The sequence below is a fragment of the Drosophila ananassae genome (genome assembly GCF_017639315.1).
Source record: "Drosophila ananassae strain 14024-0371.13 chromosome 4 unlocalized genomic scaffold, ASM1763931v2 tig00000256, whole genome shotgun sequence".
NCBI lineage: Eukaryota > Metazoa > Arthropoda > Insecta > Diptera > Drosophilidae > Drosophila > Drosophila ananassae.
The window spans coordinates 325,264-352,902 of NW_025319050.1; the positions used below are offsets into that span (position 1 = coordinate 325,264).

The following is a 27,639-nucleotide window of genomic DNA, read 5'->3' on the forward strand; positions in this document are numbered from 1 at the left end:
GAAAATTAAAAGGTGGAAAGAACGCATCGACGACTGTGGTGCCAAGGTTCATTACATGCCTGGCAAAGACAACCTCGTTGCAGATGTCCTCTCGAGGCAACAACTCAACGTTGTAGAAGAGGAAGAGGTCACAGGTCTGCCCAAGAAAACGTGAAGCAGGTACTCTCCGAGTACTACTTCCTAAAAATGACCAAAATGGCGAACGAAATAGTCGATTCCTGCAGGACTTGCGCCAAGGCTAAATACGACAGACATCCAAAGAAACAGGAGCTTGGCGAAACACCAATCCCATCTCATGTAGGAGAAATGCTACACATACACATCTTCTCCACGGATAAAAAGTATTTCCTTACGTGCATCGACAAATTCTCGAAATTTTCCGTCGTCCAACCGGTCCCTTCTAGATCCATAGAGGACCTCAAACCAGCGCTACTACAGCTGACGAACATTTTCCCTAAGGCAAAGGTCATATATTGCGACAACGAACCATCGTTGAACTCGTTAGGATTTCAAATGCTCCGCCCCTCCACTGTGTCTCAAACGGACAAGTGGAACGCTTCCACAGCACTCTGGTAGAGCTTGCTAGATGCCTTAAAATCGACAAAGGCATTAGCGATACCGTAGAGCTGATCCTAATGGCTACAATCAAATACAACAAATCTATCCATTCGGTCATCGACAAGAGGCCGGCTGACGTGGTTCAATCAAATGAGCCACAATACGAAATACGAATAAACTAAGTCTAGGGAAGGTCAATGTTATGAACGTGTTAATGCCAGTGCCACCCATCTCTGAGTCTGCTTACTTAGATTGCTTGTTCATGCATTGCTTGTTCATGCATTGTTTGTATATGCATTTGGGCTTAGATAGCTGGCTTTACTTGCTTCAGTCAGTCGGTCATTCTTCCCGCTGATACTGCTGATTTCCGCTTCTAGCGCCGTCTACTAGTGCTGGGTTATTAAGTTGGATATTGTTTCATGCTTATTGCTAATTAGGTTAGCAATAATTAGGTTAGTATGCCAATAGGTTAGTGGTCTGATTATTGTGTATTGCGACATGCGGATGACCATTGATTGATCAGATTACTAAGTGTGAATATAGGGTAGTAGGTCTTGGCACTAGGTGCAAACACATATAGTGTGCCAAGTCTGTAGCTTCATTTTTCTAGTTTATGCAAGAATATTGGGCATTGGGAGCAGTGTGCAATCATACACAAAACAGCTATCTAATATAAATAAAAAGCTAGAAATCTCACTCCCCGCTGTTTATAAAGTTGTTTAGCATAAAAAAGTCAGATTTTCCGGAAACATTAGTTACGATATTCCGACATATCTAAAATGAACAAAATACATATATGTGAAAAATATCGATATATTTATTTGTTATATTTACACCGATAAGTATACATCCAAAAAAATTGAGATATTTCTCGCATCCCTATTTTGCAATACGGTATCCAAAAATCCTATAATGGTATAAATATTTGTGATGAAAATGAAGAATTAAATAAGAATATTATTTGCGTTTCGGAATGTAAAAAGTATACGTATATAATTACTTTGAACCTATGCAAGTACTTTTGTTGTTTTTCGCATTTGAAAAAGACGAGATAACCATCTAATTATTCAGTTATACATACAAAATGAAAAACAATATCCCGGATATAACAAGTTGCCAGTTAATTTTAAAGGCAAATTCATTTTAAAATAACTTTTTAACGATAAAAACGCCGTTTCAACACAAAAATGCGGGTATTAATATTTGTTGTATATATCTATATTATCCATAGGTGCATATAAATTGCATATGTATTTTAAAATTTTAATTAAAATGAAGTTTTTGAAATTATTTAATTGGTTTCTCTATAAAAGGGGCGTGGTAAGCTATCGTATGTTGTTAATTTGAAACTTTAAACTATTCACATGTAGTGTATGTATGAACGTCATTGTCGATATGCATAATTATGTATGTTTCTACAAAAATAACAAATATACATACATACAAAATTTGATCTATGTATATTTATTGCATTTTACTTTCTGTACATAGTTCATATGTTGTTTATGTTTAGTAGCGTATAAGGACAGTAGAGTTAAAATTATACAATATATTTTTTTTTAGAACTAAACAAGAAATATACAAGATGAATTCATTTTCGTGTACAAGTTGGGCGCTGCCCCTTAAAAGTAAAATACATACAACATATACATATACGTACATAATTTATACATACTTAGGTAATAAAGTAATTATTCATACAATTGATACAAAAAAAAATTCAGAATCGAATTCACATAATCGTTCCTTTTTTTTACATATATGAATATATATGTATGTATATACATAGTTTTTATACACTTCCAGAGGGTATTATAATTTTGGTCAAAAGTGTGCAACGCAGTGAAGGAGACATCTCCGACCCTATAAAGTATATATATTCTTGATCAGGATCATCTCCTGAGTCGATATGAGCATGTCCGTCTGTTTCTACGCAAACTAGTATCTCAGTTTTAAAGCTATCGATTTAAAACTTTGCACACATCCTTCTTTTGTTTGCAGGCTGTATATACATAAGTCAGACCGGACGGGATCGGCCATATACTTATATCCTGTAGGTGCCATATAACTGAACGATCGGGATTAGCATAACTTTGATGTTTTTTAAGCTAGAAAGATGGGACTGCGGATTTCATTTTGGGTCTAATCCCATCTGCCAAATTTCATAAGGATTGCCGACTTTATACGATCCGATATATATATAATTATATTAGCTGCAAGGGTATATCAACTTCGACTCCGTCCGAAATTAGCTTTTCTTTCTTGTTTTTGGTAGAGACATCTCCGACCATATAAAGTATATATTTTCATGATCAAGGTCACTTTATTAGTCGATATAGACATGTCCGTCTGTTGCTACCCAAAGTAGTCTCTTTGATGTAAAGCTATCCACTTGAAACTTTGCACACATCCCTCTTTTGTTTTTATCTTCTTTTAACCTTGCCAATTTAAATATTCTTGGGGCTGCTTTCTACCTTTTTATTAGAAAATTGATTTGATGGTGAAATTCTTATAAGGACAAATATACACGATCCGATAATAATATTAGCTGCAAGGGTATATCAACTTTGACTCCGCCCGAAGATAACTTTCCTTTCTTGTTGTGGTTTTTATTAGGCCCAAACTATTATGGTAGGCCTCTTAGATTTCATAAAACGGAAAAAAAATTTTCAAGCCATTGACAAACTCATGAAAATTTTTTATAATTTCATTGCAAATACATGAAAACAAAATTTGATCAGGAAACTTGTAGTTTCACATTTAAGTCTTTAAAGCCCATTATTTCATTAACTATGCGCCATAAAATAAAATCATTTGAATCATAAAATTATACTTTGCTAGGGTCTGAAACACTAGAGCAGATTCTTTGTTGCGATAAAACGCAGAAATACCTAATGGATCTAAAACAAAAAATTACATTTATTTTGAAGTGAATGTTCAAGGATTATATTGTCTTAAAATAAAATTTACCAAAAAATCCATGTAAAAGTGTGTTTTTAATATCCTTTTTTAACGTGTAGGCCTATTTTTTTCAGAGGACGGTAATAAAAAGAAACTATCCCTGGGTTGGAAGGTTGTCCCGAGTCAATCATCTAGCGAGATAATTTGGGTGCGCAGATGGTTTTTCTATGTAGGAGACTCTTTGATTCTCGCTTTCGTCAAAATAGGAATGAACAAAAACACATACATTTTTTAAATGTTTTTAACCCTCTAAGCCTCAAAAAAAAAGGAAAGCTAACTTCGGGCGGAGCCGAAGTTGAAATACAATTGCAGTTGAGTCGCAGTCCGCTAGGTGGCGCCACGCATCCTATATTTTTAGATATATATCGTATATAGTCGGCCGATCCTTATGAAATTTGCCATATTTTTTTTATTTTCCCAAAGAGGAATCTGTACCAAGTAGAGTCTTTCTAACTTAAAAAACACCAAAGTTTTTTTTAAGACACCCGACTCAGGAGGTGATCCTGATCAAGAATATATATACTTTATAGGGTCGGAGATGTCTCCTTCACTGCGTTGCACACTTTTGACCAAAATTATAATACCCTCTGTAAGGGTATAAAAACAAGAAGGTTTTGTTGTGACGTTTGTAGACGAAATCCGGTCGTTCATGAGACAGACTAAGAGTGGTTTTAAAGAGTTTATCAGCGGTTTTAGTAAAATTAATGACTAACTCTGTGCGCTATCTATGCACCTCTTTCAATATTTTCACCTCCTGAGTCGATATGAGCATGTCCGTCTGTCTGTTTCTATGCAAACTAGTCTCTCAGTTTTAAAGCTATCGAGTTGAAACTTCTTGTTTTTATTTCAATACCGTGAACCACCACATTAAAAAAAAGTATTTAATAACAAGAAAGGAAAGCTAACTTTGGCCGGAGCCAAAGTTTATATACCCTTGCAGTTAGGTTGTAGCTTATATTATAATATACAGGGGCGAGCACATGTGGATACATGTTTGTCACTTCTGAGTTGCAAGTGTTATAAAAAAGTATTATTAATAAACTTACCCTCCTTAACAAATCGTAGAAATGCTGGGTGTCGTTTTCCTACACGACCTTATTTATGGTGATGTCATAGATAGCCAGCACTTACTAACACGCTTACAGTTTAACGTTCCGAATAGAAGGACTAGAAACTTTAGTCCTTTATTCTTAAGCCATTGTAGATCGACATATGCACAGCATGATCCCCTTAGGATTTTATGTTGGGCGGGAGGAGGGCTGTACGTATGCAGTGGGAACCGCGCGAAAAAAAAAAAATAAAAAAAAAAAAGATTACTAATTATGGTGAATACACATTTTATTAAGCAGATAATTAACAATGTATCCAAAACGCAAACAAAGTTGTGCTGATTTGTTTTCTTAGGAACAAAAGAAGTGTACCCTTTATTACGATCAGGCTAATGTCTTAGTTTTAAGACAAATTAATATACTGTCTTTTATTACATTATTCAATAAGAATAAGAGCTATATTTTTTTAAAAACAAATGGTGACCCTATTAGTAGGACCTAATTTTATTTTTATTAGAATTAAATTATATTTTCTTTATTTAAAGTATCAGTTGGCTGACTCTACTTATTGATATACTCATGTGTGATATTCGATTTATTAAATTTACTGAGTAAATAAATTTTGGTAAGTTACCAAAAACAAAATTTCCAATTAAATATATGACTAAATTTACATGGATTCTGCAAGAGACTGCTCGGGTTGACCAGGTGCTTGCTGTGATCAGGCTGGAGTTGATGTGGGGTACTTGAAGTCCTGGGCTGGTTCTCCTCAAGTACAGATGGTATGGTGGTTCGGCTGATTCCTTATCGGCCGGTCCTACTTGTGGTCCGTTTCACGGGAGCAACACTCAAAGTAGACTGGAATGCCGCGGGTTCTACTTGTGGTCCGTTTACACAGGAGCCACTCGCAGTAGGTTGGATGAAGCGGGGTCTACTCGTGGTCCGTTTCACGGGAGCAACACTCGAAGTAGACTGGTATGCCGCGAGTTCTACTTGTGAACCGTTTTACACAGGATCACTCGAAGTAGATTAATTTTAGTGCCGTGGTTCAGACACTGAGTAACAAGACGATTCACTCTGATTTCGCAACTATCTTTATTTCAGAAGAACAACTCTTATATAAGATGCTAAATTATTCATCATTACATCTAAGAAGGGTCAATGTTATGGACGTGCTAAAACTAATGATAGTGCCAGGGTCACCCACCTCTGAGTCTGCTGACTCAGATTGTTTGTTCATGTACTGCTTGCACACGCATTTCGGCTTAGCTGGCTGGTTTTTACTTGCTTCGGTCAGTCGGTCATTCTTCCCGCTGATTCTGCTTCCGGCGCCGTCCACTATTGCCGGGTTAGTAGGTTGGATATTGTTTTGCGCTTATCGCTAATTTATTACTAGATGTGCCAGTAGGCACATGGGTCTGATGCTTGTATTTTGACATGCTGATGCATCTTGATTAGATCAAATTAGGGTAGTAGGTCTTGGCAATAGGTGCCAAAATTCTCCCCCCATTGAGGGACTCAATCCAATGCGGCTGTACGTTGTTGTTGGACCGTCTCAGTGAACCGATGCGTACCCTTGCACTAGAAAACATTGTGGATCTTAAAACTAATTCTTAAAAATCTAATGTTAGCACCAAAAAAATTTTGATTCATGTGTGTGAGATCTCCAACACTGATAAGCTACCAACGATAATTCTATCCGGCCTGTTGTCTCCTTCGCCTTGTTGCGCGGCCTCGTAACCATTTTCCTTGGGCATCCCATGTAGTACTAGGCCTTTTTTCTGGTTGGTCAGTGCGCATACAGGACTCTTGGTCCTCTCTTGACCTTGCTTCTTGCTCCCCTTTGGAGATGCATGTTACCCATGCCGAATAGGAGGTGGATTTCTACTCCTTCAATTTCCTTGGTTACTGGCCCTTGCAGTAATGCTCTTCAGTTATGGATCTTCAGGATGGATTGTAAGCTTTTAGTTGTTCCTCCCAGTGCAGCGATGTTCAGGGTTAATTGCTCCAATTGTAGTCCTAGTGTGTGAGCCATCCTTCAGGCGATTATGTTAATCTGTGATCCAGAATCTAGGAGTGTGCGGCATTGCTGAGGGGGTCCGGCTGGTCCATGTATTGCCACTTGGGCGGTTGGTAACAGAATGGTGGGCTTATCTGTAAGCAGGGCTGTGACTGAACACACCACTCGTGATGAACTGGATCGAAGTGGAGCGGTCGATGTATTTTTTTGCATTATTACTTGACTGGTTGCCTGACGCTCAAGGTTTTCTAACATCTGCTTCAGAGATTGTCGATTGGTTGGATCAGTGACGGCTAGTTCTAGAGATGACAGCGTGTGTGGGTCCAATCTTTCCTCAATGATGTGTATCAAGATTGACTCCTAGTTGTCTGTTGACACTTTGAGCGCATTGAGAGTGGCGATCGTTCGGAGCACGGTATCATGGAAGCTGCTCAGCTCGGTTGATCCATTTGTTCTGGGGTGTCCGAAAAGCTCTTGCATCGCGAATTTAATCAACAGCTCATAATCATCATTTTGGTATCGATTCTTAAGTCGTTGCCAGGCATCCTGGTAACTGGTTTCTCCGACGATTGACGTTGAGATTAGGTTTTTTGCTTCACCTGTTACATGATTCTCCCAATGATGGAATTTTACTGCATCGCTGTAATCTTCATTGTGGATGAATTCCGTAAAAATTTCGTAGAATCGTAGCCAATGTCGGTGGTCTCCGTCAAACTTTGGAATGTCTACTGGTGGTATTACAAACGAAGGTGCGATTGCGGGTTTTTGTGTTGATGCAGAAGTCGATTGCGTTTCTTCGCTCGGACACGAAATCAGTCATCGGTGTGTCCATCATTTTTTATGGCTGGTTCCAGGTCGACAAGATCATGGTGTCCCCTAACAATTTCCTTCCATAGCTCCTTCATATGTTGTCTGACGTGTGTGAAAACTTCCCGTCCTTCGGTGCAGTTGCACAGAAAGTCTTCCATATCGTCTAATCGTCCTTCATGTCTTCGTTTTAATGATGTTAATTGAAGACCCTCAATTAACCTTCGTTTCCTCGTGATGATTGTGCCTCGAGATTTTCGCACTGATGGGATTCCATTCGAAAATATTTCTTCATATTTTTTCACAAGCTCTTCTAGCGCTTTGGTCTTTGTGAAATACTCATTCTCAAGACTTAGTGCTAGCTCATGGAGCTTGGCATAATTTTTTTTAAACTGGGTCCATGAGTGAGTGAGCTGATTGAGTCTCTCCTTGAAGTATCCTTCCTTGAGTTTTCGCTCTGCGGAGTCCTTAGTGAAGTTTTTTATTAGCCCTTGGATGGCTATGTTGCTTTCAATTTGCTCATGTATTGTGCGATGTATCTTTTTTTTTCGATGAGTTAAGTTGCGTTGCGGCTTGTGTTCAGGTGTGATCCTATAGAAAATGATCACGTCGGGGTCACCAAATGTTCGTTCGTAGAGCGTTGTGTGGCCATTACGTCGAACTTGAACTCGCGGGCATAACGGTAGGTCCCGGAGTCGTAGTCAAAAGAACGTATAAAAGTTCTGATAAAATTTACCTGGATTCTGCAAGGGACTGCTCGGGTTGACCAAGTGCTTGCTGTGATCAGGGTGGAGTTGATGTGGTGTACTTGAAGTCCTGGGCTGGTTCTCCTCAAGTACAGATGGTATGGTGGTTCGGCTGATTCCTTATCGGCCGGTCCTACTTGTGGTCCGTTTCACGGGAGCAACACTCGAAGTTGGTTGGGTAACGCGGGGTCTACTTGTGGTCTGTTTCACGGGAGCAACATTTGAAGTAGATTGGATACCGCGCGTTCTATTTGTGGTCCGTTTCACGGGAGCAAAACTCAAAGTAGATTAGATACTGAAGCCTTACTTGTGGTCAGTTTACACAGGAGCCACCCGAAGTAGGTTCGATGATAAAAGTTCTACGGTGGTCGGTTTACACTGGAGCCACGCGAAGTAGATAGCTCTTCAGTCCTAACTTGTGACCCGATTTACACAGGATCACTCAAAGTAGGTGGATTTTAAGTGCCGTAGTTCAGACACTGAGTAAGGAGACGATTCACTCTGATTTCGCAACTATTTTTATTTCAGAAGAACAATCGAACAACAATTCTTATATAAGATGCTAAATTATACATAATTAAATCTAACGAAGATCAGTGTTATGGACGTGTTAAAACTAATGTTAATGCCAAGGTCACCCACCTTTGAGTCTTCTGACTCAGATTGCTTGTTCATGCATTGGTTGTCCATGCATTTCGGCTTAGCTAGCTGATTTTTGCTTGCTTCGGTCAGTCGGTCATTCTTTCCGCTGATAATGCTGATTTCTGCTTCTGGCGCCGTCTACTAGTGCTGGGTTATATTGGTTGGATATTGTTTTATGCTTATTGCTAATTACACAGCCACACAAAAAAAAAAACTATTTTTTCGGGTCTGGAGGTCAGACCATGTTTACTATATGTTTTCGGGGTCGCTGAATCCGAATCCGAGGTCCAAAAAACCCCAGCACGTCAGGGTTACGACATAACCTCAAAAACTTGATAAAACTTTTATTTTCATATTCATTTTATTTTCTATCCTGACCCACAGAACTGATAGAAACAGGATGGAAAAATATTTCAAAGGAAATGTTGCAGAATTTGGGTGAAAGTATGCCTAGGCGCATTAAAAATTTCATTAAATCTAAGGGTCTTTGGATAAAGTACTAATATTTGGAAAAAACCACGAAAAACCACAAACTTGCAAAAGTGGATACATTGACTTTTTATACCCTTACAGAGGGTATTGTAATTTTGGTCAAAAGTGTGCAACGCTATTATATTATAATTTTGAAGGAGACATCTGCGACCCTATAAAGTATATATATTCTTGATCAGGATCACCGCCTGAGTCGATATAAGCATGTCCGTCTGTCTGTCTGTTTCTACGCAAACTAGTCTCTCAGTATTAAAGCTATCGAGCTGAAACTTTGCACACACCCTTCTTTTTGTTGTAGGCAGTACATAAGTCGGAACAGCCGGGATCGGTCCACTATATCCTATAGCTGCCATATAACTGATTGATCGGAAATGGAAAAACCTTAACTGCAAGGGTATATCAACTTCGGTTCCGCCCGAAGTTAGCTTTCCTTTCTTGTTTTATTTAAGATAACACTGGGCCAGATTTTACGCACCGCAAGATAACAATTTTTTGAAGCGACTCCGGCCGACTGCCCGTCATGGGATAAATAATAATTATTTCTTTAAAATAAAAATTCCTAGATACTCTCCAAATATAGCCATTTATCGAGTAAAAAATTGAATTATATATATACTGAAAATTATATTCACTCAGAAATGAAGAAAAAATCGCAAAATCTGTTGTTTCAGCATCGAAAACCCTTAAGTAAATATGTATAAATAAAAGTACGATTCAAATTTTACGGCCTCGCCAAGATAATGACTAATTCTTAGTGACTAACATTATTTATTAAATATTTTTAAAAACTTACATAGAAGAATAATGCATCAACAAATACCTTTTATTTCTGTCTTTATTTTTAGATCATATGATGGTATCGGCCATATCAATAACACTTACATACAAATTTGAGTAGAGCTCAATTATTTAAAATGGATAATCATTCAATTTGAATCTGTGGATTTATTACGAAAATAAAATATCCATAACAACACAAAATTTAAACTTTGGTTTAAATCTTTATATTACCGCTTTGCATAGTCCAGAACAGTGAAAAAATTCTATATTGACCATAAAATCTGTATTACTTGCGTGAAGAATATCGTCCTATTTAAGGAGCGCTTGTGGAGATGAATTTTTTTCTAAGCGTACTGCTAATAGCAACTCTCGAAAAAAAATATGATACACAAGTACTGGCAGCAAATTTATGGCCCGATAGATCTTCTGTACAAAATGAATTGGTCAACTTAACTGATGCAAATGAGACAATAAAGGTTGGAAAAAACCTTAGTAATACTATTACCAATATAGCAAGGTTTGACACCAAATTGAATCACTTACTTGTGGACACTATTACAGGGCGTGTTTTTATTGGTGGCGTTAACCGTTTGTTTCAACTTTCGCCTGATTTGGAGCTTTCTGAAACGGTTAAAACGGGCCCACAAAATGATTCAGTGGAATGCAGTATTCTCGATTGTCCATTGAATGCTGTTCGCAGTCCGACCGACAACCATAACAAAGTTCTACTGATCGATCGTGCTACTTCTCGACTTATTGCCTGTGGGTCGTTATTTCAAGGAACATGTACGGTTCGTAATCTTCAGAATGTGAGTATAATTGAACACGAAGTCCCAGATGCGGTTGTTGCAAATGATGCCAATTCATCAACTGTGGCATTCATAGCGCCGGGACCTCCACAGCATCCGGTAACAAATGTTATGTACGTTGGTGTTACATATACAAATAATTCCCCTTATCGAAGCGAAATACCGGCTGTAGCGTCACGATCTCTGGAAAAAACGAAAATGTTCCAGATTGCTTCGTCGGCTGTAACAACAGGAACGAGAACTTTTATAAATTCATATGCACGTGAAACATATTTTGTTAACTACGTTTACGGATTTAGCTCTGAGCGCTTTTCTTACTTTCTTACCACCCAGTTAAAACATAGTCACCATTCATCGCCTAAAGAATATATAACGAAACTTGTGCGAATATGTCAAGAAGACTCCAATTATTACTCGTATACCGAAATACCAGTAGAGTGTATAAGTGAAGCTCAAGGTGGCACTAAGTTTAATTTGGTTCAAGCTGGGTTCCTTGGAAAGCCTAGTTCGGATCTAGCTCAGAGCTTGGGTATTACTATTCAAGATGATGTACTCTTTGCTGTATTTTCGAAGGGCGATGCAAACACACCGACCAATAATTCTGGTCTGTGCATTTACTCCCTAAAATCGATACGCCGGAAATTTATGCAAAACATCAAATCATGTTTTAATGGAAACGGAATGAGAGGCCTTGACTTTATATCTCCAAGTATGCCATGTGTATTGACGGTATGTATGTAGAGTTTTGAGTATAAGGTAGTTATTATTATTTAATCAACAAAAGAAAGTGTTAAATTTGACATTATGCAGCTCAACTCAAACTGATCTCTTTTCTATTCTCTCTCGTTGCGAGTCTTACTCCCTCACACCAAAGACTTTATTCGTATGCCACATTGATGTACTTTTTACTCCATCAGCTTAAGCAACTCGTTACCGTGAGCTTGCTTCAGGCTAATGAATTATTCTGACGTCACACACAATCAATCTTTTTTCGGCTAAGACATGTTTCATGTGCCTGTCAGTTCGGTTCTCGTTTGCACATAATCCCGTAAATGAAACAGCTACAAAAAACTTTTATCGGCAAATTCAGCTTGTTTTTGACGCTTACAATCAACATTACAATCTAAATTGAAGTTATCCCAAAACATACGAACCTTTAACCTGTAGAAAGAAGCTAGGTCGTTTTGATTCAGCTTCCGATGTTATCTTGCTTTAATAGTAAATTGGATGCAAATTGACAACTTCTGTAGTAAGACCGGTACAAATTAATGTTTAGCCGCGTCAGAGGCAGTTCTGTTGTATCCCCTTGCCTAAATATGCAACTTAGGCTCATTTACCAGCGCCTTTTTATACCCTTGCAGAGGGAATTATAATTTTGGTCAAAAGTGTGCAACGCAGTGAAGGAGACATCTCCGACCCTATAAAGTATATATATTCTTGATCAGGATCACCTCGTGAGTTGATATGAGCATGTCCGTCTGTCTGTCTGTCGGTTTCTACGCAAACTAGTCTCTCAGTTTTGGAGCTATCGAGTTGAAACTTTGCACACACCTTTCTTTCCTTTGCAGATAGTATATAAGTCGGAACGGCCGGGATCGGTCGACTATATCCTATAGCTGCCATATAACTGATTGATCGGAAATGTCATAACTTTGGTGTTTTTTAAGTTAGAGGGTTGGGACTTTCCACACATGTTATATTTGACCAAAATATCTTATGCACAAAATTTCATAAGGATCGGCCGACTATATCCTATAGCTGTCATAGAACGATCAGAATTGGCATAACTTTGGTGTTTTTTAAGTTAGAAAGATGGGACTTGGTAAAGATTACTCTTTGGGCAAAATAATTCAATATGCCAAATTTCATAAGGATCGGCCGACTATATACGATCCGCTATATATTTAATAATATAAGATGCGTGGCGCCACCTAGCGGACTGCGACTGAACTGCAAGGGTATATCAACTTCGGCTCCGCCCGAAGTTAGCTTTCCTTTCTTGTTTATATGTATATCTCCATCGACTCTTCTGCAGATCCATTATCTATTTATTTTTGGACAACATATCTTATCTACAAAATTAAATCAAATCATAAGGCCACCTATATCATATAGATGTCATATAACTGAATGATCGGAATTGGCTAAACTTTGTTCTTTTTATGCTATCTATCATAAGGCATTCTACGGATTCCATTCCTAAACCGATCTGCTAAATTGAAATTTTCAAATGTAGTATTTAACTGAACGATCGGAAATAGCACAACCTTGTTGTTTTAACAGACGGTAGGGCATGAGCGTTTGAAGTTAATTTGATGAATTCTCATAAGGATTGACAATTTTTATACAATATATATACTAATATAAGCTGCTACCTAACTGTAAGGGTATATCAAATTCGGCTCGCTACCTTTCCTTTCTTATTATTTATTAAGTAAGTCAATTACTTTATTGAAGTTAAAAAGTTATGACACTGTCTAGCAATGCCGGAGTTATAGAATTGATAGTTTAAGCTTGGGTGTTAAAACTCTGTTAAGTTAGCCGATATGCTGACACCATAAACTGGATCCGATCAGTAGGAAGGGCCCCAGTAGATAAAATGTCGGCTGGATTTTGCGACTTAGGTACAAAACGCCACTCCAACGCCACACGTGGTTGGCCGGCTCATTTCGAATACACGATAACACAACTGACAAGACACCAACAAACATACTTTCCTCTATAAGAGCCTAGACTATGAACCTCTGCCATCATTCTCGCCAACAACACAGCTACAGCCAGCTCCAACTTCGGCTCAGTTATCGCCTTAAGAGGCGATACATGAGACTTCGCACATGGGAGTCGGGCCTCAGCCCCTGGCGACCTGGAAACTACGTAGAAACACGGTCTGTAGGTTTCAATGGTGGCGCAACAGCAGCCATGAATCTCCACGAGAGCTTCAGAAGCGCCAGCCGCGGAAATCCTGCACGTTGGATGTGACCACGGTTGCCATTCCAAAAAAATTTTTTGTACCAAAATTTTGAAAAAATGTACCAATTTGGGCAAAAATGTACCACAAATTTTTCTCGGTATTTTTTAAAACTAAAATTTCTTAACGTTTTTTTAAAATGATCTTTTATTATTTCACGTACTTATTATTTTATGTATTTCACAATTTATAACTGTTTACGTAGTGATGGACCTTACGTTGGCGCATACATATTTTCTTAATTTGAGACGGAACATCGCAGATCGACTGCATGCGATATTTTTCAGTGTTAGTAATGGTTCCATTTCTAACTGATACAAAATTTGTGCTTGGTGGAACAGAGCCATTTGTTAAAATAATATGTGTGAACATAAAATTTTTTGAAAAAAGACCAGGCATATTGAAAATGTACCAAAATGAAAAAAAGTGATCCAATGTACCAACGCATAAAAAATGTACCAGTTGTGGTACATTTGTACCAAAAATGGCAACCGTGGATGTGACTGAAGCTCCGTTAGATTTCCTGCCACTCCGTGTAAAAAGCCTGAGGCCACTTCGTGTAAAAAGCCTGAGGTAAGCTTTCGGTCCAAGAAAGCTGGTCCCGACACAGCTTCTACAAGAATATTTTCGACTTAGTAATAACTGGACCAACTAGGCCAACGGTCGACCAAACCTAATAGGAGTGATGCTTCCGCCAGAGGGACCGCCAGTAGGACTAGTTCGTTACGTAATAGTAGTAATGTTATGGCATTTCCGATCAATCAGTTATATGGCAGCTATAGGATATAGTCGACCGATCCCGGCCGATCCGACTTATATACTACCTGCAAGAATGTGTGCAAAGTTTCAACTCGATAGCTCCTAAACTGAGAGACTACTTTGCGTAGAAACCGAAAGACAGAAGGACATTGCTCATATCGACTTAGGAGGTGATCCTGATCATGAATATATATACTTTATAGGGTCGGAGATGTCTCCTTCACTGCGTTGCACATTTTTTACCAAAATTATAATACCCTCTGCAAGGGTATAATAAGCCGGCCTTTACTGAAAATTTTGTTTAGCAGCAACGTTATAGTTTTTGTCCGTCAGCCAAGGCCGAATCGCGAAGGTAGGACCACAAACGCTTCTCCACCCGGCATTTAAATTTGTGTCCACCATGGTAAAGAACAGTGACTGGAATTCAAGCCACTCCGCATAACCTTCACTAAAAGTGAGAAGCGGTAGTGGCGGCAAAGCCCGGAAAGTTCTGCCAAATGACGCATCAAAATTGGTGGCGAAAGTAGCGTTGATCAGCGTCGAGCTCGCAAGCAACAAACTGGAGCCCCGAATAATCTCCTGGTCCAGGATGAATCGCGCCTCCCTCGCCGCATCGTGGAAGGTGACGCGCAGATCGCTCCCGAGTTCCGCAACATCCAAATCAGGTAGCTCCTTGCGCGAGCTCTTGAAATCCGTGACGATGCCTTCGAATTCGACAAGCCGCACGCTTAGTGTCTCTACCGCTTTTAAGGAGGGCATAAACCCTTGGAGATCCTTAAAAAGAACATCAGCAGTGTGGCACAAAAAAAGCTTCTTACAGGAGATGCACACTCGAAAAAGGGATTCAATTTCGTAACAAAAAATTTATTTTATTTGTTTATTTATTGATAGTTTACGACCCACTCATTTGTGCAACTACTATATAACGGGATAATATAAAAGGTTGTCAAATATCTCCCTTCCGCCTTTTTGTCTTTTGAATTTCGCGGCTATGTACATTATACATCGAGTTAGACCGGCATTTGGCATCTCGTGACATCGCCCAGGAGATGGGAGTTAGTCACCAAACCATTTTAAACCATCTGCAGAAGGCTGGATACAAAAAAAAGCTTGATGTTTGGGTGCCGCATGATTTGACGCAAAAAAACCTTCTGGACTGAATCAAAGCCTGCGATATGCTGTTGAAACGGAACGAACTCGACCCATTCTTGAAGCGGATGGTGACTGGCGACGAAAAATGGATCACATACGACAATATCAAGCGAAAACGGTCGTGGTCGAAGGCCGGTGAATCGTCCCAAACAGTGGCCAAGCCGGGATTGACGGCCAGGAAGGTTTTGCTGTGTGTTTGATGGGAGTGGAAGGGAATCATCCACTATGAGCTGCTCCCATATGGCCAGACGCTTAATTCTACCATCTACTGCGAACAACTGAACCGCTTGAAGCAGGCGATCGACCAGAAGCGTCCAGAATTGGCCAACAGGAAGGGTGACCACACACTTCGTTGATGACTCGTCAAAAGCTACGGGAGCTCGGATGGGAGGTTTTATCGCATCCACCATATAGCCCGGACATAGCGCCAAGTGATTACCACCTGTTCCTGTCCATGGCGAACGCCCTTGGTGGTGTAAAGTTGAACTCAAAAGAGGCTTGTGAAATGTGGCTGTCCGAGTTCTTCGCAAATAAGGAGGGGGGCTTCTACGAGGGAGGTATTATGAAGTTGCCGTCTAGATGGAAACAGATTATCGAAAAAACGGCGCATATTTCAACTAAATCCGATCACTGTAACACTTTTTATAAAGCATTGAATAAAGAGCAAAAAAGCGGAAGGGAGATATTTGACAACCTTATATGTATAAACGATTGTAGCACTCTGCGAACAACCGATGCAATAGTCATTTTTATGTAAATAGATGTTTGCATTTCGCGCACAAATCACAATCCAAATAACGTTTATTAATATTATCTTTTAGGCCTCTGAAATGTTTAAAGGGAAAAAAATTTCAAATAATTATTTTTCCGCGCTCAATAGCGTCGGGGTTCACAAAATGTTAAGTTACCGAGCGTTTTCGGGTAGCTGCAATTATAATTGTTGTTCAGAATTCAAGTTTTTAGTAAATTAAAAATTCTGTTCGATTTAAACATGGGCGTTCGTTTATTACATCTGATTTGATACAATGACGCATGGGTGCGGCTTAACGCTTGATGCTGCGGAGTGACCGAGAGATACCGCGAGAGAGGGAGACAACACTAGCGCATGACGGCAGATGGAGGTGAACAATGGAATGCACGGGAGCGGGCGGCAACAACGGTTTCCAAAAGGCGGTGGAATCGAGGGACGTCACGGGTGTTAATGTCGGCCAGCTTTTCCAGCATTTGCTTGACCGGAAGAGTTGCTTTACATTATAAACTCATAAATCGGAGCGCCCGCTAGTGCGAAAAACACACTATATGACCCACTATTTTTTTATCTTATCAAAAAAAATAAACCCCTTACATCAATATTAATGACAAAAAAATTCAATACAGGTATACAAAAAAAATTGTATGATACAAATTATCTAATTAAAACAAAATCTTTGATTGGTGTATCATTTATTCAAATTGGACGCAAGCAGAAAATTTTTAAAATTTTTTCGGACATATACAGTGTCCTAAGCTAAGCATGCTGTTCGTCACCTCGTGGACTGGCACAGTTATATGAAATTTTATGATTAACATATATATTAAAAGGATAACTGATATATGCAATATATATCTTAGCTTACACGTCATCAATTACCTTCAAGGGTATGTACAGCTGCGAAAAAAATAGCACCACCAGCAGCTTTTAGCTTTAGGAAAACGTTTCATATGTTTTTTTTTAAATTGAAGACCCTAAAGAATATACAAATGAACAAAAAAACTTCGATGGTTTGGTATCAGTTAGTGCCTTCTTAACGTCGGACCACAGATTCCCTATTGGATTTAGATAGGGCGACAGCATAGGCCACTCCAAAACTTTAACTGCAATTTTGGAGAACCACTCCTTTGCCTTTTTGCTTGTATATTTCAGGTCGTTATCCTGCTGGAAGACCCAAACAAGAGGAATTTCATCCTCTGCTAAGGGTAAAATTGCAGTTTGCAAGATATATATAGACGTATTGATCCATAATAGTTTTAATCCAGTGTATGAACCTACTCCATTGTATGAAAAACTGGCCCATACCGGGACGCTGCATCCTCCATGCTTTATAGTCTTTATGGTGTACTGAGGCTTGCATTCAGAATTTTTGGGACGTCTGACATACGATTAGGATCCTTTACCACTATACATTACTACCTTGCTTTTATCTGACCATAAAATATTTCTTTATTGCTGGAGCACCCAATTATAATGCTCTTTAGAAAACTTGATACGGTTAGCAATATGTCTGGCATTTAAAAGTGGGACTTTTCTTGGGTTGCAGGAGTTCAGATTATGTTTCTGAGATATGTGCGCACTGTTTGATCCGTTGCAGCCAATATTCAGGTTCTTTTTCAGGTCTGTAGCAGGGATTTAAAAGGGAAAAATTCCCTTTTAAGCTTCCCTTAAAGCTAACTTCGGGCGGAGCCGAAGTTTATATACCCTTGCAGTTGAGTCGTAGTCTGCTAGGGGGCGCCACGCATCTTATATTATTAGATATATAGCGGATCGTATATAGTTGGCCTATCCTTTTGAAATTTGGCATATCGAATTATTTTGCCCAAAGAGGAATCCATTGAAACTCCCATCCTTCTAACTTTAAAAACAACGAAGTTATAGCATTTCCGATCAATCAGTTATATGACAGCTATAGGATATAGTCGACTGATCCCGGCCGTTCCGACTTATATACTGCCTGCAAAGAAAAGAAAAGTGTGTGCAAAGTTTAAACTCGATAGCTTTAAAAGTGAGAGACTAGTTTGCGTAGAAACGGACAGACGGACAGACAATTTTGGTCAAAAGTGAGGAATTTTGGTCAACGCAGTGAAGGACACATCTCTGACCCTATAAAGTATATATTCTTGATCAGGATCTGTCCGTTTCTACGCAGTCTCTCAGTTCGTCTCAACACATTCTTCTATATGCAGGTAGTATATAAGTCGGAACGGCACGGATCGGTCAAATATATCCTATAGCTGTATATCGTCCAACTATATACAATCCGATACATATATAATTATATAAGCTGCTACATAACTGCAAGGGTTACTACATAACAAAGAGCTGCTACATAACTTCGGCTCCGCCCGAAGCTAGCTTTCTTTTTTTGTTTATAAGTATTATTGATTTTCTATTTGTACTTATTTTCAGAAACTTCAAACTATAGGCGAAGATTTTTGTGGCCTTGATGTAAATTCTCCATTGGGAGGAGAGACTCCTATAACTTCTGTTCCCGTGGCTATGTTTAAAACCAGACTTACTGCTGTTGCTGCTACCAGCACAAGTGGATACACTGTTGTCTTCGTCGGTACGTCAGATGGATACCTAAAGAAAATTGTAATCGAGTCTTCATTAATTGCTAATGAGTATGCTAGCTTTTCTGTTGATTTAGGGTCATCTATTAATCAAGATATGCAATTTGACAATCAGAATCTTTACATTTATGTTATGTCTGAATCTAAAGTGTCAAAAGTTAAAGTATTTGATTGCACTGATTACAAAACGTGCGGAGATTGTTTAGGAGCAAGGGACCCATATTGCGGGTGGTGCTCTTTGGAAAATAAGTGTAGCCCTCGTTCGAGTTGTCAAGACGACGCAAACGATCCATTATATTGGGTCAGTTACAAAACTGGCAAATGCACAACAATAACTAGCGTGGTGCCCCATCAGTTGCAACGCACAACGGCTCGCACATTAGAACTGATAATAGATCATTTACCCCAACTAAAAGAGAATTTAATTTGTGCTTTTACTACCGAAGACAAGGCTCTATTTACCAATGCTACGAAAAAACGAAATGGTGTAAACTGCACAACGCCGCGAACTGATATGCTGCCCCAAATTGAACAGGGGAAACATCACTTTACAGCAAAACTATCTGTGCGCACCAGAAATGGTCCTGATTTAGTATCAACGGACTTTACATTTTTTGATTGCAGCACCCATTCATCATGTACACGTTGCGTGTCATCGGAATTTCCATGTGATTGGTGCGTGGAGGCTCATCGATGCACTCATGATACTGCTGAAAACTGTCGAAACGATATTTTGGTTACAGGGGTTAGCAGAATAGGACCAAGTTATAGATCCGGGCCCGGATTTTGTCCTACAATAAATGCGACAGGTGACGGAAGTGAAGTACTTGTTGCAGGGGGTACAAGCAAATCTATAAAAGTTAAAGTTCACATAATTGGACAGTTTATAGTTCAAACTAGATTTGTTTGTCAATTTAATATCGAAGGTCGAGTAACTAGTTTAAATGCTCAACTATTGGGCGACACCATCTACTGCGACAACATGGAATTTCAATATACTTCTAGATCGCCAAATTTAACCGCTACTTTTGCTGTCATATGGGGTGGTTCTAAACCTTTAGACAATCCCCATAATATTCATGGTAAGCCAAATTCGATCAATAATTTTTTTTGTTGCATTTTTTAATCTTTTTTTTTCAGTTGTTATTTATCGGTGTCGAGAAATGGCCGACAGCTGTGGAATTTGCTTAGCTCTACCTGAAAAATATAATTGTGGCTGGTGTTCATCTACAAATTCTTGTGAAGTAGAAGAACAATGCAATAAAAATAAAGAAGGTAAAACCGATTGGCTAAATCGAAGTGAAATTTGTCCCAACCCAGAGATCCATTCTTTTGAACCCAAAACTGGACCTTGGGAAGGGGGCACAAATATAACAATACGTGGTATTAATTTGGGCAAGAATTATAATGATATATATTCAGGAGTTCGTATAGCCGGAATTAATTGCATGCCATTTCCCCAATACTATATCGATACAAAGCAAATTGTATGCACTGTAGATAGCCCTGGGGAACAGATATATAGAAATGGTAAAATTGTTGTTCAAATAGGAGACTATCGTGGAGAGTCCCAGGAGGACTATGAATTTGTTGACCCGAAAATTTTGGATTTCAATCCAAAATTTGGTCCTACGTCCGGTGGAACTGAAATACATATAACTGGAAAGCATTTGAATGCTGGTTCTCGAATACAAGCATCTATAAACGATCACTTAGCTTGCAAAATTTTAAGCGCAGATTCTACGCAAGCAATATGTCGTACATCACCTTCCCCTGGTATAATTGAAGGAAGATTAAAAATGTCCTTTGATAATGGACCTCGAGAATTCAATGACTATAATTTTAAATATGTACTGGACCCCACCGTCGAATTTGTAAGTTCTGGACCGAGCGGGCAAATAAAAGTGCCAAAAGGTATTCCAGCTGGTGGAATAAGAATTTTAGTAATTGGTACACAATTTACAAGTATACAGAGTCCAAACATTTATGTAGTGTATAATAACGAGATGTATGCAAGTCCATGCCGAGTTCAATCAGATATAGAAATGGAATGTTCCTCTCCCGTTATTGATCTGGACGGCAAAATTATAGATGCAGAAAAACCAATTCTACTGGAATATGGATTCCTTATGGATAATGTTTTGCGTGTCCAAAATTTATCGAAAATTAACAATAACAACTTCGAACTTTATCCAAATCCTGAGTACTTTGCGTTTGAGGAGAAAATTAAATATTTTAAAAGTGAATATTTAACAATAAATGGTCGGAATCTGGATCGCGCATGTAAAGAAACTGATGTGGAGGTTAGAATTGGAAACGGATTTTGCAACATAACATCATTATCACGACAGCAACTTACGTGTAGGCCCCCTCCTGAAGCAACGGCTACCAATAGTATGAATGGACCCGAAGTTGTGGTTCGTATTGGATCTGCTTTACAGTTTCGCATTGGAATCCTGAGTTATGAGTCATCAAATATTATTTTAGATTGGGGAGAAAATGTAATATTTGCAGTTATTGCTACCATTGTAATCTTATTGTTAATATTTGTTGCTTTGCTTGTTGCATATAAGAAGAAAAGTTCTGAATCTAATCGAGTTCTTCGAAACATGCAAGAACAGATGGATATATTAGAATTACGTGTCGCTGCTGAATGTAAGGAAGCTTTTGCTGAGCTGCAAACGGAAATGACAGACCTTACAGGAGACCTTACATCAGGAGGAATTCCATTCTTAGATTATCGATCTTACGCCATGAAAATTTTATTTCCCAATCATGAGGACCACATAGTTTTGCAATGGGAAAGACCTGAACTTCTTCGTAAGGAAAAAGGGCTGCGAATATTCGGTCAACTTATAATGAATAAAACTTTCCTGCTTCTGTTTATTCGAACCTTAGAGTCTAATCGTTACTTCTCAATGCGTGAAAGAGTTAACGTGGCTTCATTGATTATGGTAACACTACAATCAAAATTAGAATATTGTACAGATATCTTAAAAACGCTGTTAGGAGATTTAATAGAAAAGTGCATAGAAGGAAAGAGTCATCCTAAGCTTTTGCTACGGCGAACAGAGAGTGTGGCTGAAAAAATGTTAAGTGCTTGGTTCACTTTTCTTCTTTATAAGTTTTTAAAAGAATGTGCTGGAGAGCCTTTATATATGCTTTTCCGTGCTGTTAAAGGACAAGTAGATAAAGGACCCGTTGATGCTTGCACACACGAAGCACGATACTCCCTAAGCGAAGAGAAACTTATACGACAGTCTATAGATTTTCGACCTATGAACGTTTACGCAAGCATCATACAGCAACCAATATTTTGCAATAATTTGGATATGTTACCTTCGCATACCGAAAATGTATCAGTTAAGGTTTTAGATTGCGATACAATTGGACAAGTAAAAGAAAAATGTTTGGAAACTATTTATAAAAATATTCCATCCAGTCAAAGACCCCGCAAAGACGATTTAGATTTGGGTAAGTTCTATTTCTTAAACATGTATGATTAATTACGCAGGTTATCATATTCCGAAAAATTTGTTCATTAACGATTAAACACTTGCTTCTTTTGCATTTTAGTTTCCTTACCATCACCTTATATTCATAATCAGAATGTAGTCTGGTTTTCTTGCAATTAGTAGAGCCAAAAATGAAATCAGTAGGAAGTAGGTAGTCTAGTCAACAAATGTATTCCGTTAACAAAATGACAGATTGTGAGTGAAACGGTATTGACTAACAAGTGTTTTGTTATCCCTTCATTTCGCTTAGTATAATAAAAAGACACAATGTTCTTTATAGTTTAATTTTTAATTCGAAAATATTCGCTGCTTTTTTTTGGAAATTGTTTTTATACCCTTGCAGAGGGTATTATAATTTTGATCAAAAGTGTGCAACGCAGTGAAGGAGACATCTCCGACCCTATAAAGTATATGTATTCTTGATCAGGATCACCTCCTGAGTCGATATGAGCATGTCCGTCTGTCTGTTTCTATGCCAACTAGTCTCTCAGTTTTAAAGCTATCGAGTTGAAACTTTTCACACATCCTTCTTTTGTTTGCAGGCAGTATATAAGTCGGAACGGCCAGGATTGGTCGACTATCTTATGTAAAAAAATTCATAAGGATCAGCCGACTATATGATATAGCTGTCATAGAACGATCGGAACTTTTTTGTTTTTTAAGTTAGAATGATGGGACTTTCTTCGGATTCCATTTTGGGTGATCCTATCGCGAAATTTCATCAGGATTGGCCGACTATATCCTAAAGCCGCGACTGAACGATCGGAAATGGCACAATCTTAACTGCAAGGGTATATCAATTTCGGCTCCGCCCGAAGTTAACATTCCTTTCTTGTTTTAGTTGGTATACCTACTAAAAAGAATACATACATACTGTACTAAAAAGAATGATGGTCAACGCAATTATACGGCCTAAATAATTCAAGATAAGATTTTCAGCGCGGAAACAATCTTGCATTTCATTGAGCTCTGAAATTAAGGTTTGAATCAGGACTGATTTCGAGACAATTTTCACTCTTGAATCCGGATTTGGAATCAGGGCAGATTCATGCCTGAAATCAAATTCAGGGCCGAGAGTATGAAATCAAATTCATGGGTGTATCATAGGTGACTGGTACTGCTGGGTAAAAGCACTAACCATACAACATATAGACTTCTCATTTCATACAACGAAAATAGACGCAAAAATTTCTTGCGACAGGCCCCAGTTACAAAAATCAAAAATTTTAGCTGACTTCAAAACGAAGTCGAACGCACACACATGAAACCGTGTAGGTGAATGCGTGAGCACGCATACATATAAAGATCAGTTTAACCGCGGAGCGGTTATGGTCCTTTTTCGTTGTATGAAATGAGAAGTCTATATGTTGTATCGTTAGTGGTAAAAGTCATGGGCAAAAATTTAAATCCAAATATGATTCTTACAATTTTATGCCACATTAATTTTAAATTTATATTTTTATAGAATGGCGTACAGGGGCTACAGGCCGAGTAATTCTCTATGATGAAGACGTAACATCTAAAACGGAAAGCGAATGGAAAAAACTTAATACATTGCAGCATTACAATGTGCCAGATGGTGCAGGACTAAGTTTAGTACCAAAGCAAAGTTCAATTTATAACTTCAGTATATTATCTGATAAAAATGAAAAATCTCACAAGTAAGTATTTATTGTTAACAATGATTTTTTTAATCATAACTTTTCTTAATTTTAGGTATGAAACTCTTAATATATCAAAATACACATCCTCCTCTCCGACATTTAGTCGCGCTGGCAGTCCTTTAAATAATGACATTCATGATAATGGCGTAAGGTATTGGCATCTTGTGAAACATCATGATAGCGATATGCAAAAAGAAGGGGAAAGAGTAAACAAATTAGTATCTGAGATTTATTTGACACGATTATTAGCGACAAAAGGAACTCTTCAAAAGTTCGTTGATGATCTTTTTGAAACCATATTTAGCACCGCTCATCGTGGATCGGCGTTGCCATTAGCCATAAAATATATGTTTGACTTTTTAGACGATCAAGCTCAATTACATGGAATTACTGATCCAGAAGTCGTACATACTTGGAAAAGTAATAGTCTACCATTGCGGTCCGTATTTTTAATCTATTAACATAATCAATATCTTCTAACGTAAAACATTTTTTTTCAAAATAATTAGATTTTGGGTGAACTTAATTAAAAATCCGAATTTTGTTTTTGACATACATAAGTCAAATATAGTGGATTCTTGCCTGTCAGTGGTAGCTCAAACATTTATGGACTCTTGTTCAACATCTGATCATAGATTGGGTAAATAACAATTAGAGAAACAAAATATTTTTTTAACTCAATTATATTACAGGCAAAGACTCACCAAGCTCAAAACTTTTATATGCTAAAGATATTCCGGAGTATCGCAAATGGGTAGATCGATACTATAGAGACATTCGAGATATGTCTCCGATATCGGATCAAGATATGAACGCAATGCTTGCCGAAGAATCAAGGGTAAGTTAGCTTGCTGTCTATAAAAGAATGTATTCAGATATTACATAGTTATAAACTTTTTCTAGCTGCACACCACGGAATTTAATACAAATTGTGCTCTGCATGAACTGTATACTTATGCTGTAAAATACAATGAACAGCTAACCGTAACTCTAGAGGAAGATGAGTTTTCACAAAAACAGCGTTTGGCTTTTAAATTAGAGCAAGTTCACAATATAATGTCGGCTGAATAAGTCATAACATACGTGGTTAATAAAAATAATTGAGTGAGCTCTTATATGACATTCTCAATAAACAATTCATATTTCAAAAAATTTAGCTTATCATCGAATTATTTCCACCTATAGTATTTTCTTAATGTTTGCTTTAATGGCGATATGACATTTTATAACGAATATAGATATTCTTATATTCTTTAGAATAACACTTCAGATCTTTTAATGTTAAATAAAACTGTTTAAAGGAGAATTTCATTTTTATAGTTGAAATCAATAGAATATTCAATACTTTTATATCTTTTTTAAAGACCTGATCCAAACTGAGAAAATAAGTCATTTTAAATTCAATAGAGATAATCAGAAATCAGTAAAGAGATAACCCAATTAATAATAAAAAAAAAATAGATTCAACGTTGAACAAAATTGTATGTTCGTTTATACTTTGTAAAACCCCTGCCGACCATTAATTTTCTCATTCATTTATAGGCAATTCCAAACATTAATTTCTAAAACATTTATATAAAAAATGTATAATATATGTAAAGTTTATTTAAAAATGTGAACGATTTTAATGTAATTTTTACAATCAATAATTTTTTTTTTGTCAATTTCCGAATAAATGTTAGGCCCGGCAGAGTGATTTTAGAGAGTAAGTTTTAAGAAATTTCCAAATGAAAACTATGATTTTTTAAATTTTCCTTAAGGAAATTTCATACGCAATTTCCTATGTAAAGAAAGATTTTTAAAATTGACTACATGTTTAGTTTTTCTAGATTTACGAAAATCAAACAACAATTCCTTACTCGTCTTTTGGAAAGCTACAACAAAGGAAAGCTAACTTCGGGCGGAGCCGAAGTTTATATACCCTTGCAGCTTTAATTATTATATATATATCGGATCGTATATAGTTGGCCGATTCTTGTCAAAATTTCTTTGATTCGATAATCAATTTTCGAATAAAAATGTTGGAAAAAACCCCAATCATCTTTAAAAATAGCAGGGTTGTGCCATTTCCGATCGTTCAGTTATATGGCAGCTATAGGATATAGTCGGCCGATCCTTATGAAATTTTGATCGAATCGGATTACTTTGCCCAAAATGGAATCTGTACCAAGTCCCATCTTTCTAACTTAAAAAACATCAAAGTTATGCCAATTCCGATCGTTCTATGACAGCTATAGGATATAGTTGGCCGATCCTTTTGAAATTTTGTAGATTAGATATTTTGGCCAAATATAACGTAAGTGGAAAGTTTTAACCCTCTTACTTAAAAACACTAAAGTTATGGCATTTCCGATCAATCAAGCTGCCATATAACTGCTATAGGATTTAATCGAAGGATGTGTGCAAAGTTTCAACTCGATAGCTCTAAAACCGAGAGACTAGTTTGCGTAGAAACAGACGGACATGCTCATATCGACTCAGGAGGTGATCCTGATCAAGAATATATATATATTTTATAGGGTAGGAGATGTATCCTTCACTGCGTTGCACACTTTTGACCAAAATTATAATACTCTCTGCAAGGGTATAAAAAGGAGATGAAAAGGAATATTGAATGATTTTTGTATATAAGAAAATAAATTTTTTAATAAAGTTTTTAATATATTTGAAAATAATATGGCTGTGCCAATTTTTTTTTTAATCCAATTATAAATAATTTGAAAAAAAAAGAAGAAGCGGTGCCAATACCACACATTCTTATAAAAAATAATTTATAAAGTTTCATTGAAATGTCATGTATGTCTCTGCTCTCATAATGATAAAAAAAAAAAATTATTGTATGTATGTATTCGATGTAAGTAAATTTATATACGATTTTATAGTAAGTATAGTAATCAAATACAAATCGACTGAATTTAATTTAAACTATTAATAGTTTCCTACATATACATAAAAAATAGTAATATCACATTCCTATTGTTTCAATTTGTTTTACCATATTTTTCGAATATTCGTGAATTTAAATAATAAAGTTCATTGCAATGTTTAACGAAATCTAAATGTCAGTTTAGGAAACAAAATGTGTATTTTTCTAATTTTTAAAATAAGTATTACTTAAAATAACATAAAATCTAATTTAAAAAATAATCGCTTATCCTTTTATTTCATAAGCATTAACAACTCAGTAAATTCACCATCGTGCATAAATTATGGAGATGTAATAATATTAAAAACAATTTATTTTAATAGAATTATTTGTAAATAAAGAATCGTCCATTGGAGGAACTGTTCGAATGTATAATGTGGTTCCTCCATAAAGGAAAAGATTTTATGTAAATTGTTTCATGAAATGTAAACCATAATAAAAATGATTTTTAATGTTTATTTTAA

At 37.3% G+C, this 27,639-nt stretch overlaps 1 protein-coding gene across 3 annotated transcripts; it reads left to right on the plus strand.

The window, feature by feature from the left end:
• The first annotated feature begins 1,375 nt into the window (after positions 1–1,375).
• On the plus strand, positions 1,376–27,639 carry LOC6504544 (plexin-A2). Of its 3 annotated transcripts, none has more exons than XM_014903678.3 (9): positions 1,376–1,751; positions 10,121–11,593; positions 18,907–20,152; positions 20,211–22,544; positions 24,051–24,246; positions 24,302–24,688; positions 24,759–24,889; positions 24,942–25,087; positions 25,153–27,639. In XM_014903678.3, the coding sequence occupies exons 2-9, from the start codon at positions 10,388–10,390 to the stop codon at positions 25,318–25,320; spliced, it is 5,814 nt and encodes a 1,937-aa protein (XP_014759164.1). In that variant the 5' UTR covers positions 1,376–1,751; positions 10,121–10,387; the 3' UTR covers positions 25,321–27,639. The 3 variants fall into 3 exon arrangements, with proteins under 3 accessions (XP_014759164.1, XP_032312059.1, XP_001967432.2); XM_032456168.2 differs by having other exon boundaries at positions 1,376–1,473; XM_001967396.4 differs by having other exon boundaries at positions 1,750–1,878.

Bases quoted from the DNA above. Each gene is read 5' to 3' on its own strand.
- LOC6504544 (XM_014903678.3), top strand. From the start codon at position 10,388: ATGAATTTTTTTCTAAGCGTACTGCTAATAGCAACTCTCGAAAAAAAA. The intron at 11,594-18,906 runs GTATGTATGTAG...ACTTATTTTCAG, and splicing joins GTATGCCATGTGTATTGACG to AAACTTCAAACTATAGGCGA. The intron at 22,545-24,050 runs GTAAGTTCTATT...ATATTTTTATAG, and splicing joins CAAAGACGATTTAGATTTGG to AATGGCGTACAGGGGCTACA.